Source organism: Biomphalaria glabrata, chromosome 5, assembly GCF_947242115.1.
Source record: "Biomphalaria glabrata chromosome 5, xgBioGlab47.1, whole genome shotgun sequence".
Classification (NCBI taxonomy): Eukaryota; Metazoa; Mollusca; class Gastropoda; family Planorbidae; genus Biomphalaria; species Biomphalaria glabrata.
Window position 1 is genome coordinate 12,162,243 of NC_074715.1, and position 17,312 is coordinate 12,179,554.

Here is a 17,312-nt window from a genome sequence, read left to right on the forward strand (position 1 = left end):
ATTACAAATACAAAATTACAAATTTGCTTTTATTGCACAAATATTTATTGTAACACATGACAGCCATGAAGAACAATATTTAAATCTAAAGCCTTGAATCCAATGTTCAACTTTATAAGGAAAAGAACAAAATTAAACAAGTTTAACTTAAAAGAAAAAAACAACATATACATCTGATCAATAAATTCAATCCACACAAAATTTCCACATAGAAAGAAGATCATACACCCTTGTCTAAAGTTGGTCTCATTCCATGTAGCGCTTATCATTCAGTATCAATCCATGTAGCACTTATCATTCAGTATCAATCCATGTAGCACTTATCTTGTAAATTAAATACTGGGTGCATTCCTTTAAAAGAGAGATAACTACCGGTACACTGAAAATACAAAGTTTGATATATTATTGCCAATGTCCCTTTAGATCAACATAAGGAGACTTAAAAATGATCAATAAAATATAGATCTAGTAGCTTTCAATGTCCTGTAAAATTGGAGGAGACAAAAAGTACATTTATCTAAAGTCTTGTTTAAACTGACATCGTCATGACCCACACAACTGTCTACACATTCCAATGACCAGTACAAGAAAGGCTAAGCCTGGATGCACTCTGAAATAACCAGATGACAGCAAGTTTGGTGTCAGGAAGTAATTACTTATTTGTACACAAAATTTAAAAAAAATATATTAAAAAATGAAATAAATAGAACCATTTCTATGTGAATGTGTGGAAAGTTGTTCTATGACTAACTTCTGACTCTAGGAGCAGTGTTAAGTTACTCAGTAAATTTAACAACCCATAATCATAATTGTAAAAAGTCATACTTTAATGCCTTACTAAATAAGACTTACTTAGAAGACAAATGCCTAACTGCAATGAGAACAAAAAAGCTTGTCAGCCAAAAAACAAAACAAGACTTAACTATTTAATAAATAAACAAATGAATTTATCAATCTGATTTTAAAAAAAAAATGAAAACCCTGAACAAAAACTGATCATGACCAACAGATGTAGGCTACTTTGTTGGAAGGGTAATAGCTATACCCACACTCCTTGTCTTTTCTCCACCATTTAATGTGACACTGCTCTTACACATCAAGACGATATCAGTCATCTGCTGCAAGATTGTTATTTTGTACTATTAAACATGTAAACATTTTAATTGTTATTTTGTACTATTAAACATGTAAACATTTTAAAAGCTACCAGAGCTGACCATTAGTACACAGAGGAACAGAACTATTTGAAATGATTAAGTGGTGAGGTTTAAATGTCAACACTTATTAACTAGATCTGTCTAATAGAAAGAACACAACAATGCTGATCTAAGAACCCAAGAATGTTAATTGGACAGGACAGTGGAATAGAATACAGGCTGATTCAAAAAGGAATGTGCCCAAATCATCACACATTTATTCATTTCGAAAGCATTGTAATGGACTGAATTAATAGACATTGGATGCAGGAGTTACCCTTGCTGAACTGGGTGTGAATTTCAATTTGTCTATTTAGAAAAATAACTGGTTTGTTACCCTCAATACTCGTATCAGCTGTGAATTCATAGAATAGGTGATAAAGACCTTAAACTCTGCGCTTGTCCTACCAGGTCCCCCGAATTCACTGCAACTTTTTCCTATGGGAGTAAGTTTAAGACAAAGTTGTTTGTTCCACTCTTGACAATATATATCAATGACATGAAAGATCGATGAACACAGTGGACGGGGACATCTTAAAGAGAGTTTGGGAGGAATTTTCATATTGGGATTGATGTCAGTGCCGACTGTGGTTAAGGTCACATTGAGCACTTGTTAAGCATGAAATAAAAACTTAAAAGTTAGATACAACACTTGTGTTCATCTAGTTATTTATTTTTTTTAATTTCTGAAATAGAGTACAATGGTTTAGCCACATTCATTTTTAAACACTTTGTATTGTAACCCTCTGTAATGCCAACCAACTTTTAATTACAATGCAGTGTTACAAAAACAACAACAACCAAAGAACAACATACTATGTTCTGGTAATAGAAAGATACTCAAGGCTTATTACATTACACTCTTTTAACAATAGATGCACTTAGAATAATAGGAACATTGACTTTTTATAAAATACATTGATGCAGTGTCATTTTAAACAATACCTACATACAAAGAAGTAGATGACAAAACTGTTACTATATAGAAAAAAAAAAAGTAAAAAAACAATTATAAATCAAATTCCACGGACTGCATAAGTATGGCACCATACATGGTTTTGTGTTCTGTATACAATGTCATCACAAGCTTGTCACTTTCCTGGTACTACATTAACAAGTACTTTCTAATTTATGTTCAAGATTACAAGTGTTACTATTTTATATACAAACTTCAAATTGCAAGCAGAGTGAACAAAATCTCAAGAGCTAGTCTAAACAAAAGCTATGCTAAATTAGAAGCAACCTGCTCATGCCCTAAATGTCATTGGCATTTCAAGGCTAAAATTGGAATCTGCAGCCCTTACATAGTTCAACAAGATTGTGCTCAATTGTCAATGATAATCAATACAATACATGATATCAGGACTTTTAGGACGCATTGAGTCCACCCAGCTCTAATGGGTAACTGACAATAGAGGAAAAGTCTCAAGAGCTAGTGTAAACAAAAGCTATGCTAAATTAGAAGCAACCTGCTCATGTCATTGGCATTTCAAGGCTAAAATTGGACTCTGCAGACCTTACATGGGTTCAACAAGGCTGTGCTCAATTGTCAATGCTAATACAATATATGATATCAGGACTTTTAGGGCGAAACGAGTCCACCCAGCTCTAATGGGTAACTGACAGTAGAGGAAAAGTAAAAGCAGCTGGTTGTTGAGCTGGTCACACAACACCCTCATTACCTGGGCCACAGAAAAAGATGACCTTTACACCATCTGCCCTATAATAACTAAAGTCTGAAAGGGAAACTTTATTTGTGAATGCTGAAAAAAAAGGAAAGAAGTGCTCACGGACATTAACTATGAAACTTACTGAATGCCAAGAACCAGTAATTTTTCCTTAAAGGCCCAGAAGTCCATAATAGGAATTATTATTATTATTATAGCTTTTATATAGCGCTACTTTCATGCTTATAGCATGCTCATGGTCCAATCTCATTTGTGGACCAGTGTGGGGTGGGGGGGGGGGGGGGTATCTAGGAGTTGGTTTTCCATGCTGCCTTTAGGCGCCCAGGAAACACAACTCTGCCCGAGTCAGGTGTCGAAACTCGAGCCCCCTTCTAGGTAACCAAGTTCAAGCGCACTTGGCCTCTCGACCACGCTTCCCACTATAACATAAAATTTTACCCTCATGTGGCCAATAGTTCAACAAGGAAAACCATGTGGCCAGCACACACAGAAACAAATGCCACCACTAGTTTGGCAAACAGATGTAAGGTAACCTTAAGATTTGGGTAGATTCACAACTTTTATCTTGTACATGGATATAAGATGTTATAAATAAATATGATTCAGTCCAGGGAAAATTTGTAAGAGCTTTTCTGTATACCAAGTAGTCATCAAATGTGCAAGTGAATCTAACATCACACAACTAAGTTAATGTTTAAAAAAAATGTACAAAAAAAAAAAAAGAATAAAACATTTTGTATAAGTTCTTGTAAGTACTCTCTACAATACAATCCATTGAAAATTGGGCTATACAATCCGTTGAAAATTGGGCTATACAATCATCTATTATCATATGCTATCTAACTGCAAATAATTTGTATGTGTATATTATGCAATTCCTATTCTTCAATAAAAGGATGCCCGAATTCTATAAAATCAAACTCGTAAAAGATAAATGACAGACAGGGTTAAAAAAATTGATAAATAACATCCACAGTACCAAGCAATAGCAACACAACCATCAACCAGTTTACAAAAATATCTGCAAACAGCATCACAAGTGATCAAAAGTATTAAAGAAAAAATGGACCAACAAGAGTGTCTGGCTAACAGACACATTTGTCTGGTCTTACAAGTAGGGCTCGGTCATTCCAATGATTAAATAATTTACAAAATACTTTACAAAAGTCAATGGTTTTGATTTGAACTCACTGTTTGTCAAGTGTTTATTTGCAGACAAACAACATCAAGACAACATAAAGACAACATCCAAACATTCTGGCTAAAGAGCTGCTACATAAACATTGACAGTCTACACTGTCTCTTTATATCAGTGGTTCTCAACATTTTATTTTTCTCCAAGGAACCAACTGCATAGATTTTTCAATCCCAAGCACCCCTTATCTCACCCTGTGACCAAAATGTCTTTCTAAAAGCACTCACTGAGAAGGCCATACCATTTTTCCCCCCATCACCCTGGGTAAGCAAAAGTCAAGGTTGAGAAACCAAGCTCTATGTGTCTCTAAATCTAGAGTACCATGTCTAAATTAAACACAGCAAACAAAAATAATCAGCGCAAATAGAGAGTACAGTGAAAATGTGATTTGTACATCCTTTGGAAAACAAAAATGCACATCTGATGTACCAAATGTGAAACAGATTTGGACTAGGTAAGTGAAAAACATCAACATTTAGAAAATACGGATTTAAAACTTCAAACTCTGAAACTATATTTATTTTGTTTCAAATGGTTAAATTTTAAAATTGAAATGAATGGAAGCCACCTTACAAATGCTACACGTAAAAAGAACGTTTTCTTTTCTTGGCATATTGAGTTTTACATTTTGTTCCATTATAAGTAGTAGCTGTGTAAATGTCTTACAAGTGTTGGATTAACAATTCACAAAAGAAAACAAACAAAAACTGGGTTCATAAAGTAATTTTTCTTGGTTGAAATTCTCACTAGAGTATATACAACAGTTTAAAAAAAAAAAAAAAAAAAAATTACAATAACGGCAAATAATAATTATTGTGTAAAGGAATGTAAATAAAAGAGAAATAAAAAAATTTTTTTTTAACTCTGAACATATACAAATCACACTAAAAATTTTACTGGAATAGTCATTAACTATTATAGGAATGTGAAAGGTATAAAAAAAATTAATTAGTGGAACAAATAATCATGGAATGATAAAGACATTTGGTGATTAAAAACACATGGGTGTGGCTGGTCATATTCTAGTCAGCATTTAGCAAGAAAAAAAAAATAATGCAATAAATAATGTAACGGACAGTGGCAGATCTGAAAACCATGTATCGGTAAGAACCGTTAATTCTACTATAACACAATGTTGACAGACTGCTGTGGAGATGGCAAGGGAGAGAATTCAAGGAGAAGTAAGACAATCCTATCTAACGCCTTCATTAGACAACGAAAATAGAAACATTTTTTTAAATAATCCCTAGTTCAAACAACATGAATGTAGGGCAGCCCAACAACGACTTCACTACAAACAAAAATGATCTTTTTACACACAAGAATGAAATACTTAATCTTATTATGCATACATCAGAAACAGAATATGCAAACAAGATAACAATATATTAGCAATCTTCGTCAGGATAATAGCATGCACCTGTGTACACTCAATCTAATAAAATGTGTTTCCTAGCCGTCCCCCTTATATCAACTAACACTTCATGAGGGCACAAACCAACACAGAAAGATGTTATGCAAGAGTAAGTTATACCTTCTTTATCAGATTTAAAAACAAAAAAAAACTTAAATAATGAAAATGGAGAATGGAATGGGTTGCCTGAATCAGCCAGGAAAACCAACGACTAAGCAGAGTTTAAGTCATTGATTAACATGCACATCTACAATGACACATGAAATGCGTAGGACGTAATTATCTTCTTTTTTGAAGTCAGATCTTGTAATATATTTTTAATTTTTAGAGCTATCACAAAAAAAAATATTTTTTTTTACAATGATATAGAAACGTGAGGTAAAAAAGGTAATTGTGGGCACAGCTTAAATAGTCAAAGTTTAGGCTTTAGTTCTAGAACTGTCTGCTATGAGTTGTCATGTTAAGTCTGCTGTCATTTTAAGCCATGTCATGTTGACCTGTAATCTCAAGACAAATGAAAAGTAGCCTTAGTTCTACAACTACGGGTATATCTACAAGTATATTCTGCTGTAAAAACCTAACATCATATTGACTGTACTCTTATAAAAGGTGTGAAGAATTAATGAAGCCTAACCAAATCCAGAGGGTCAAGGACTAGAAATACATCTAGTCAAAATATAAATCAGAAAAGATAAAAAATCTTTAATATCTCTAACCTAAAATTTCACAATCTAAATGAACACTATTGAAGTTTCACTATTGAAGTTTTCTATAGAAACTTTACTCACTACCTTTAAGATTAATTCTTACGCCAGACATTCTATATGAAAAATAGGCTGTAGTCAAATGCTCTGACAAAATGCAGCACTGATTTTCAGTTAACTATAACCACTAAGAAGAGTAAGACTCTGAAAAAAGTGAGCAAAATTGACAAACGTACCTTAAGTTTTAAAAACACAGCCAAACCTTAAAAGCATTGGATGCTCTTAGTATAAATTATTTTTTTTACATTATTTTATAGAAATAAGTTTGGCAATTTTTAATATTTGGGGCCTGTTAAATAGTACCTTGAAATTGTTCTTCCATTACTTGTGTTTTATTTCTAGTCTTTGATCCCCCCCCCCTTTATTTTAGATTGAGTATACACAGTACACACGTGTTCACTTCATTGTAATAAATTAACAAGCACACTACAAAACTAAGAATAGAGTTTTTAAAACTCAAGATATTTCAAATGAATGAATAACAAATGAATGAAAAAGCCTATGTCGTAATACCAAGCACTGACAACTTTTGCTTAAGTACTTTTTAAGTATTATCAAATATACATATATATTATATTACATATATATTAACATAAATATCTTATTTGTTTCCCAACAAAGAGTTGAATTCTTGCAAGCGGTATTTTACTGCGCATCTCTGTTTTACTGTTCCTATGCGTCAATTGTTCCCAAGAGCTTTGCAAGAAGATCTGAGCACAAAGCTCATTTGCTGTCAAGTTTGAAATTTTTCAGCAAGACTACCAGTGTTAAGTGTTTCATCTCAATAATGTTCAGGGGAGACAAATTAGCACTGCCCAATATTTCTGCCAGTGTAAGCCTGCGGCACAAGTTTAACATCATAGTCCGTAGCGAGTTTAAGGTCTGAGATGCAACCTCCGAATCCTCTGCGGTAACGACCTGCTGTTTTTTCAAGGACGTCAGGAATTCCACCTAAGTAGAAAAGAAACAACTGGGTGTTAATGTAGTCTTAATATTTTTTTTGTTTTTTAAAGAGGCTAAAACTGCAACAGTTTGACAGACGTGTGTATACCAGCTGACTTTCATGAGTAGGACTAGCATTAGTATTGACAAAATAACTAGCTGGGCTACTATTGTTGTTGGTAAACATGATTTCTAAGAATGTAGTTGTTATTGAGTTATATGTTGTGAACATGTAGACCTAGGATCCATGTAAAGGCTTGTTGTTTATTAATTAAGTAAGTAGCTAAACAATGTATTGGAGTTTCTCCATTGATCTGCAATGTGATAAGTGGGTGAACAATAAAAATGCCAAAAATATTAAAAACTATTTTCAAACTGAATGTAAAAAAAAATTTGATGATACACCATAAGAAACCAGAAGAAATGTTTAAAATATTAATAATGCAATTGAACTGACCTAGATAAACTGTAGAATCAGTGTTCAGATTTGTATAACTTCCAGGAGAACTTCCCTCTACAATGTCTTTCTTGTCTACCTCCAGGTAGGCATCTTGTTTACTCCTGTACAATACACAAAAAATTGTGATTAGACAAAGAAGACGAAGCCAAAATACTCTTCAATACATATACAGCCAAGCATTGTCATTTAAATCATAAATAGATCATTCTCTGAAAAATTTCAAAGAAACTGCTGCTGATTGAAACATTAGCTCATTTTGTAGCAGCTTGTATTTCAACATAGTGAAAAATGAAAAAAACGAAGCCGTACATAAACAAATTTCAAAACTACATCTGTCTGTGTTTATCTAGACTCACCTCTGTACGCGGATGAAATGCCACTGACCATCAAAGAGATCGGTCTCATTATAAATAATGAGCGCTTCCCCGCTGCCGAGGTTAAAACTCAGCTGCAGGCTCCTGGCATGGAAGCCGAGAGCAAAGAAATCTCTTGAGGACCTTTGACCCAAGTCTTCTCCACTCCAAAACAACAGACCATCAGGATCTGTCGGTCGAATGGTCAGCTGTAAATCCATCTTGCCTCCGACAACTCTAAGTGATACACAGGAAAAAATGTATCAATGGTTAGTTAAGAAAATAGTGATCCCAATTATTGCGATAAATTTTGCATTGGGGGAGGGGGGAGGGGGGGGGAGGAGAGGCAAGATTTGTAAAACTCATAATTAACTTACCTTATTTTTTCTCTTGATTAGTGTATACATTTAAATGTGAAAAAAAAATTCTCTTCCATTATAGAAAGTTAAAAGTATATAACAGAAAATAAATTACATTTTTTTTTTCTGGTTTTGTAATCAAAGCTTTAACAAATATCAATATGTCTGCCAAAATATATAGCGCTATATTCTGCTATAAGTAAAAAAGAATATAAGTTAATTCTATTTGGAGATGTTCATGCTAAAGGTTAGTGCCCTTTTCACAAAAATTTTGCATTTTATGTAATTTGTTCTATATGGCTAATGCCTTTGAGTGTGTTTCAGAGTGATATTAATTGCAAGTTATGTTCCTACATAAGTACTTAATGTATAACTGATCAAGTTCTAATTTAGGTAGACCAACCTTCTCACAATGCGACTGTCATTGTACATCAAGTAACTATCTCCACTGAACATTGGTAAGGTAGGAAGCTGCTCTTGGGCTGATTAGAAACATTCAATGAGAACATATTACGTAACATAATTGGTCAGAGCCACATTGGTGTTGGTAGTCCAATAGTCAGTCTAGCACATCCCCCCCCCCCCACCAACAAATTTTTTTTTGAATGTCTGTTTTTACTTTTGTGACTGTGTAAAATCCCCTTTTGTTTTTATTGCACATTAAGTGCGCTCTTGTGTATAATGCACTTCATAGGACTATCTGACAGTGCTACATCAAGACAGACTTGCACACTTCAACTTCTAAGACTTCTTGCAATATTAAGATAAAAGAAATAAACTTCTTAGTCCATTCAATACAACTTACAACATTTCATATCAATAAAAGTAGGGTCATGGTGGCATTGTGCAAAAGTGCTTGGCTTCCGAACCAAAGGGTCTCGAGGGGTGAATTCTAAGTTTCAGGATTTTAAGGACGCTCCTGATTCCACCCAACTCTGATGGGTACCTGACATACGTCAGGGCTGTTGGTCCTTAGGGCCTAACTCGTTGTTCTTCTCTCACTAGCCGTTGACCAAAGAAACAGATGACCATCATCTTCCCCCACAGATTGTAAGGTCTGAAATGGACAAGTCTTACTCTTTCTTATGATAAAACTACCTTCCCCATGTGTCACATAAAAAATATGGTGCTAAAATTAAAAGGTTGGATGCCACTAATATGGTGCTATTGGAATTTTAGGATTATAAGAACCCAGTATTATTTTTACAAAAGCTTTTATGGTCAACCCCAATAAAGTCACAGGTAAAAAAAAAGACATAAATAAAACAAAAAGTAGATGACCTAAACAGGGACATAACACTGAACTGTACAAACGTGTAACTATTAGTTGTTAGTATTGACAGCAAACTTACGCTCTTCACAGTTAGTGTTGGTGTAGCCCAGGGGACAGAGACAGGTGAACATGTCCAGGTTAGGCCTGCACTCCCCTCCATTCAAACATGGCTCACCTGCGCAGGGGTGTGAGCATGGGCTTACGTTGACACCATAAGTGGCGCCCCCTACTAGGTCCAGCGTTCTCTTGTTGATGATGACCTGGGCAACAAGAAAATGATAAGCCTTAACAAAGCTTGAAGAATTAAATCAAAATAACAACCTACCAATTAACTAATTATAACACAGATATGTAACCCAGACATGTATATTATATTTTCTTATGATAGAAAAATAAAGTTCCCCCTTTCAGACCTTGCAATCTATAGGGCAGATGATGTAAAGGTCATCTGTTTCTGTGGCCTATGATTAATGAAGATGTCATGTGGCCAGCACTATGACCATCCGCATTTACTTTACCCTAACTAATGTCAGGTACCCATTGGGTGGACTCAGAAGCTACTTAAGATCCTGAAATAAAAAAAATCACAGACTTCATGAGGATTCAAACCTGGAACCCGGTTCAGAAGCCAAATACTTTACCACTCAGCCACTGTGCCTCCTCCTTTTGGTAGAAGCTAATATGTTATTAGAAAAAATAATCAAATCCTATTATACATTTGAAAATTCCTATCTGATCAGATGGTAATCTAAAAATCAGACAGTATGGGGTCCAAATCCATGACATTCACATTATTAGCACAACACAATTATAGAGTTGAAGCTAGGTGCTGAAGATTTCCAGGGTTTCCAGGGTCACTGGTTCGAGCCTTGGTCGGCGCAGTCCCTTATTTTTGTAGCATTTAATTCACTAATTTCTCTCTTAAAAAAACTTAGTCCCTGGTGCTGCTATTCATTTATGTTTAGCACACTATCAACTTTTCTGCCAGTTTTGACCAGCTTTTTCCTTCCACTCATTCATGAAGAGAGTGTAGGTTAATAGTAGACAAAAACACACAACTTTAACCAGTTTTTTTTTACATTCTTGTATATTTATATCCTTATTTCTCCATAGCTATTGCTGTAACCAAAGCTAACATAAAAATGGCATAAAATTTGTAGACACTTGTATTATTTTTAAGGTATGTAATTTATACTTCAAAAGAACCTGTTTTACAGCGTTACATTTTACCAACTTCGTTACATTTTACCAACTTAAGTGATATTCAATCCCAAAGCATTTCTAAACCCTTACCTTTTGAAGACATCCAGAGAAAGCCTGGGTGGCATTGGACAGCACAGACGTCTGATCAAAGTTGGGGTGACCACCCAGATAGAGCCCATCAAAGAGAGAGAGTTGAGTGAATGCTCCCTCTGACTGGCCAGATACCTGCGGCTGATCATCTACATTCAAAGTCCCCATAAGCCCTGTGCGAGAAGCTCTAACGATATGCCAGCTGTTCATGGTAAGTGTTTCCATACTTCTACAAACAAAAAAAAATATATTTCTTTGAGTGGAAACTAAATACAAATCATGAAATACAAGTTTACAAACGTTTTAAAAAATCTAAATACAAAATGAAAATCACTTGAAAAAATAAGATAAGTAGTAAGTAAGAATCAATTTAAATTGTTAAAAATAAAGCCAAATAAAAAAAATAATTGTAAAACATTTTAATAAAACACTGAACTCACTTAAAAAAAAAAGGTCTTATATAAAATATCTTATGACTTGACCTTTTTTTTCACTAAGTCATTTAATTTGAGATGAATTAATAATTTTATATTTAGAAGTTATTATTATATCAGCAACATTTTCTTTATTTTTATTAGCATAGTACTACTACTAATAATAATTTAATTTATAGAGCGCTGTTAACAAACATGATGTTGGCTCAAGGCGCTCTGATAACATTACAAACATAAACATGAGAGGTAAAATGACAAACTTCTCTAAAAAGGTTTTGAACAGATAGGTCTTAATTTTCTTATTGAATGTTGTAAATTAAGTTGTCTGCACAAAAATAATAAGATGATATATTTATATATGAAGAATTCATAAATTTCTTTGGCAAAAATTGGGTTCTCATTTTTTAGTATCCAAGAGTTTAGAAAGGTGGACAGTAGCTTGCATAATGATCAATCTATCCCAGCAAACTTTTCATTTTCATGTCTAAATTTCTGTCGCTACATTGTCAAGTCATCTTTGGGGTCACATATTTTGTGTTTGTTTTTTTTGTCAGTAAACTATTTTCATCTCTCATCTCTCTTTCACATTTCCGTCGATATAAATGGCTCTTCATAGAGTTGCTATAGGGTATTACCTTAAAATAGCTGGTCCAGTGCCTAGATCAAATCTAAACTCTAAAAAGCCGCCCTGCAGAGAGAGAGAAAGAAAATCTCCCTTCCTGTCCCTGGAGAAGCCGTTGTAGAACAAAGTTCCATCGGAGCTTGTGGGCTTGAAGGTGATCTCAATGTCAGTGTAGGACAATACTGACCTCTGTAGTCCAGGGAACTCTAAATAGGAGTGGCCAGAAAACTGAGGTACATGCACAGGTTGACCTGTAGGTTAAGCAGATAGAAAACAAAAGGAATGTATTAGTGAAATCACAAAATCTTCTGTTTCAGGAAACTTTCAATGTCTAAATTTTTTTACCAATGAATTTTATTGCTTTGATATCTTCTGACAGTTTTCCCATTGCATTATACAATTTTTTTTAAAACAAGATAAACTTTAAACAGATCACAAGAAGCCTGCAAGATTTTTACATGGAGTAAGAAGCCATGGAAGACTTGTATAGTTATTTAGTTTGCAAAGCCAAATAAAATTCTCTAAATTCTAAATAGGAATTATTTTTAGGTTTAGCAAAGCTTTCTCTCAGACAGTCTGGTCCAGGCTGCCAAGGCCTGTAATAATTAACATGCAAAAATAAATTACTATATCAATTCGTTTTTTTTTTTTTTAAATGTATAAATTACAAGTATGATTAATAAAATATAAGTTCACCTAGGAGCCAGTTTCTAAAAGAAAATGAAGAGGATTCTGTTGCAAGTATGATTTCAGTATAAATTCAATTGTAAAGGAATTATGAGAATCATCCCAAACTTGCACTTTTTTTAATGCCATTTTCTGCTGTTTAATGAGGCAGCAAGACACAAATGCTTTGATGTGACACAAAAATGATGAGAATGCAGACAGAATAGATGTTGTTATTTTGTTAAGTTGTAAAAATGGCAATTTAGCAAAATACTAAACATTTGATGTATTTTGGTATTTGTGGCCCAATGTGTTATTAGTTAAAACTAAAATAAACTCCTAAATGACATAATAATACCAATCATCAGTGGCTCTAAAACTATTCTGCAATGTTTCTAACGTTTCATACAAGTACCAAGAAGGTGTGTAACCACCTATTTAAACTTACTTTCAGTACAGGAGTCGCCAAAAAAGCCCAGGGGACACAAGCAAATGGACTGGTCAGCTGATCTGGCAGTACAAGTTCCTCCATTTTCACAGAAGACATTGTCACACACATTGGCGCTGCATTCCCCTGTACATAAAAAAAAAAAACATGATGTAAGAGAATGTATAAGCCTGATTAAATGTACATGTTGATTATACGGATAATCCGAGCCCATCTGAAGAGGAAACAGCGTGACTGAAATATATTTTACAAACCATAAACCTAAAAGAATTGGAATGGGGAGGCTTTAAGAAAGTGTCAATAAAAAAAAAGTTATACAAATTTACCAACAAAAACTATAAATCATAAAATGCTGTAATTTGATCTCATCCTTATATTGTAATATAGACTTTTTTCAATAATGATGTGCAAAGCTGAATAAAAGAAAAAAAAAATGATAGAACTATTAGCATTTGATAAAGGCTTAATGATAATAATATAAATATATATAACTTTTTTTCTTGACACAACAGTTAGCTATTCAGATCAAATTTTATTTCAAATCAAACCAAAACTAAAAAAAAAATATAGTTTCTGAATGCAAAATCCATAAACACTCAGAAATCTTACAAATATCCTAATGATCTATAAAGTAAATTAGGGATCAAAATCTACAATACTAACAGAATCTATATCTATAACTACAACTGTGAAAATACCAGTAAATACAGCAGGGATCACAATAAACCAGACGCCCCTGACTTCATACTCACTAACGTTGACTCCAAATTCAGATTCCCCTAAAATATTCCGTTTCCTAAAGTCCACTCTTCTACCATTCAGACGTAATTCTTGTAAGCACCCAACAAACTGGTGTGTCGTCCCGACACGTTCTGACACAGATGTCATATCACTGTAACCTCCCACATACAAGTTCAGACGTAAAGTTATTCTGGTGTATTCTCCCTGAAGTCACCAAAAGATAACAAAAGAGTGATTTGTTAAATTCAAAATATTTCTAATGCAACATGAAACTAAAAAAAAAAAAAAAAGCTTATGTTCATTGTTCACTATAAAGTAACGACTTGATACAATTTTAGTTGTTCAGAAACATCTCAAATGGCACATAGTGCCTACAGAGTTAAAGAAAAAAAAATCATTATTATTATTGCAAACATTTAACAGAGCTATTAAGTTATTTTAAAAAATATATTCAAATTTACACTTAAAATTTATATAATTATTGACAAATCAATGTTGAATTAGAGTTCATTTGAAAAGTATAAAGCAATTTTTGTTCTGTTTGACCTTAAATTTTACAAAGAAACTTTTAAAAAATAATTTTACTTTAAGAATCAAATATTATTGGGAACATGAACATCATGACTATATTTTTCTTCTTTTCAATCAATTATTGATTGTTTTACTGAATTTTTTAAAACAAGAAAAAATGATACTACATTTTAATTTACCTTAATGCATTATTAATTTCAAAAACAATATGAAGCAGATGTCAACTAGACTGCTTCATGGCTATTCACATAAAAAGTTTAAAAATCGATATAACGTGGATCAAATAGTCTTTTTCATTTGAGATTATTTGTAGAAAGTAGAATGACATTTTTTTGTCTTAGTACCTGTGAAGCACCTTCAGTCACAGGATCCTCGTTCAGCTTTAGCTTGCCTTTATTGTCTACTCTAGTAATGACCAGTCTGTTCCAAGCATTTAGCTTCACTTGTGTTGTTGACTTTAGTTCAGCATGTCCTGTTCCACAGTCAAATCTAACATCAGAAATAAATAAAAAGCAAAACTGTAGATACAAAATTAAAAAGGTTTAATCCAACATGCCACCAGCTGTGACAAACCTTTATCAAATAAAACTAGCAGGGCGGCTTATTCCTTAATCCCTCCAAATAATTAAAAATTTGAGAAAATTATAAGAAAATTGCAAAATTGCAAATTTTTAAGGACTCAATACATTACCCAAATGTAACAAATTGATTGAAATGACTTAAAAGAGAGTTAATCTAAAAGTACCAAATGTTAGTCAACAATCACAAAGAGGAGTGGCTCAACCAATGGGCATCAGAAAACACAGGCAGAGCCATGTACAAAGAAATGACTATGCCTAACAAACTGGACAGTATTAACTTCCTCCCCCACAAAGAACAATCTACAATTTTCCAATTAAGAACAGGACACACACCTCTATTAAATTACCATCTGAACAAAATAAACTCCACACAACTCCCCCTTTGCAGACACTGCGCCCACCCTTATGAAACCTTAAACCATATCCTCTTTGAATGCCCCTCCCAAATCCACCTTAGGCAGACCCTACTTCCACTACAGCCCAACATAACCAACACCCTGTACGGCAGTGCTGAACAACTGAAGAAAACAGCACACTATTTTTCCTTGGCACAATCTGCAAAAGAGCTCACAGCTCAGCAGCAATAAAGCTGGCTAGAAGAAGAAGAAGAAGTACCAGATACACATCAGTCTTAGACTTTGTTAAACTATATTATAAATTATATTAAACAAACAACATAGATTTAAGTTAAAAACATGTGGGAAAGGCTCTAATGTTACTAACCTGAAGGTCACAAAGCCACCACTCAAGACAACAGAAAAGAAATCTTTCTCTGCATTGGAAGTTTCAGCACTGAATAACACCAGCCCGTCGTAGGACTCTGGACGAAAGATGAGTTCAACTTGAAACTCTCTGTGAGCATTGCGGAGAAGTGGCAAAGCTAAATAGCCATCACCAGTAAACTTGGGGTATTTAATTTCAATCTCTGAAACACAGACAGCAAGTTTTAAAATATGACACAGCAGCAGTACTAAATTTATTTACCACAACCTATATTCCAATGCTTCTGTATGGCCAGAAATGTTAATGGATATAAGCACTCAATTACCTGCAAAATTCTTCTAATAGCATGTATGTGGTTTAATGGTATATGGAAGAATGTTCACTCAATTTAGTGAACAACAAGTATAATAATATTCCTCTTGTATTCACAATGACTAACTACCATTATGTTATTTAATACAGGCCAAGTATCAATTAGAGTTGAAGTGTGGTCGAGAGGCTAAGTACGCTTGAACTTGGCTTGTCTTGGCTACCTATGAAGGAGGCTCGAGGTTCGACACCCAACTAGAGCAGAGTTGTGTTTACTGAGCGCCTAAAGGCAGCACAGCAAACCTTCTCCCAGATATCGTCTCTCCCCCCTGGTCTACAAATGAGATTAGACCATAGCGCTCTGAGTATGCTATAAGCATGAAAGTAGCACTATATAAAAGCTTTAATTATTAAAGACCTATTTAATTTGATTGATCTATTTAAATCGTTTATTAGCATATTAATTATTTATAGTTTAATCGCGCTGTCTGCCGACTGTAGTGTAAAACCTTTATTAATATGCTGTCAAAACAAATAATATCTTAAACAAAAATTTTGTTAATATATATAAAAGCAAATAAATTCAGTATGACTTTCCTGGACAACTTCCACTTACTTAAAAAATCATCCCTTAGAATATGTATCAGACTATCAATGGCAATGCCTTCAATTTTGAGGAACCTTTTTCCATTTGTATCCTACTAAAGGGATTATGTTAATTAAAAAAAAAAAAGCAAAAGAAAAGTAAAGACCGCCCAAGTATCTAACACAAATACTGACCACTCTCACAGTATGTTCCATATGTTCCTAAGGGACAAAGACATGCGCCTTTAGAATCGACACTAGTACAGGTCCCATTGTTCTGGCACACAATGCCATGACAGGATGTCATGGGGCTCTTCTGCTCCGGCGGTTGGTTCAAATCCTCAATATAATCCCCACCCTCCTTGATGTCATAGTCCATGTACGAGTCCAGCTTGCTGCTGCCTCCTTCTGGAATGTTATAAATAGAGGAGCCCCCTTTGTATGTGTTTCTGTCCAGTACAAGGCTACTGTCTGACTTGAGCCACATCGTGTGGGCGCTGGACTGCAAAGGAGGCAAACCTTTGGTCAAGTCGACACTTTTCACCTGGACAATGTCGTTGTCGCTGACAGCCTTATCACCTGGCTTGTTAAGTTTAGCAGGACCTGACAAAACAGAAGCACAAAATAACTATTTCATCTACAAATAAACAACAACAGAAAAAAAAATTTAAGTCACGTGATATGCGCTCTGGACTGGCATCCCCCACGATCCTCCAGGAGGTTTGGGCTAAGATG

The 17,312-nt window shown here is 34.2% G+C and overlaps 1 protein-coding gene across 3 annotated transcripts in view; it reads right to left on the bottom strand.

The window, feature by feature from the left end:
* Positions 1 to 22: 22 nt before the first annotated feature.
* Positions 23 to 17,312, bottom strand: part of LOC106073722 (pikachurin-like) — a 38,322-nt gene continuing 21,032 nt past the window's right edge. For all 3 annotated transcript variants that reach the window (XM_056028957.1, XM_056028956.1, XM_056028959.1), the window contains exons 4-15: positions 16,773 to 17,180; positions 15,684 to 15,885; positions 14,724 to 14,868; positions 13,860 to 14,052; positions 13,108 to 13,233; positions 12,007 to 12,244; positions 10,938 to 11,166; positions 9,724 to 9,904; positions 8,775 to 8,853; positions 8,016 to 8,249; positions 7,657 to 7,760; positions 23 to 7,208 (exon numbers count right to left, since the gene is read on the bottom strand). In XM_056028957.1, the coding sequence (XP_055884932.1) occupies positions 7,063 to 7,208; positions 7,657 to 7,760; positions 8,016 to 8,249; positions 8,775 to 8,853; positions 9,724 to 9,904; positions 10,938 to 11,166; positions 12,007 to 12,244; positions 13,108 to 13,233; positions 13,860 to 14,052; positions 14,724 to 14,868; positions 15,684 to 15,885; positions 16,773 to 17,180 (2,285 nt within the window). In that variant the 3' untranslated portion in view covers positions 23 to 7,062. The remainder of the gene's footprint in view (positions 7,209 to 7,656; positions 7,761 to 8,015; positions 8,250 to 8,774; positions 8,854 to 9,723; positions 9,905 to 10,937; positions 11,167 to 12,006; positions 12,245 to 13,107; positions 13,234 to 13,859; positions 14,053 to 14,723; positions 14,869 to 15,683; positions 15,886 to 16,772; positions 17,181 to 17,312) is intronic.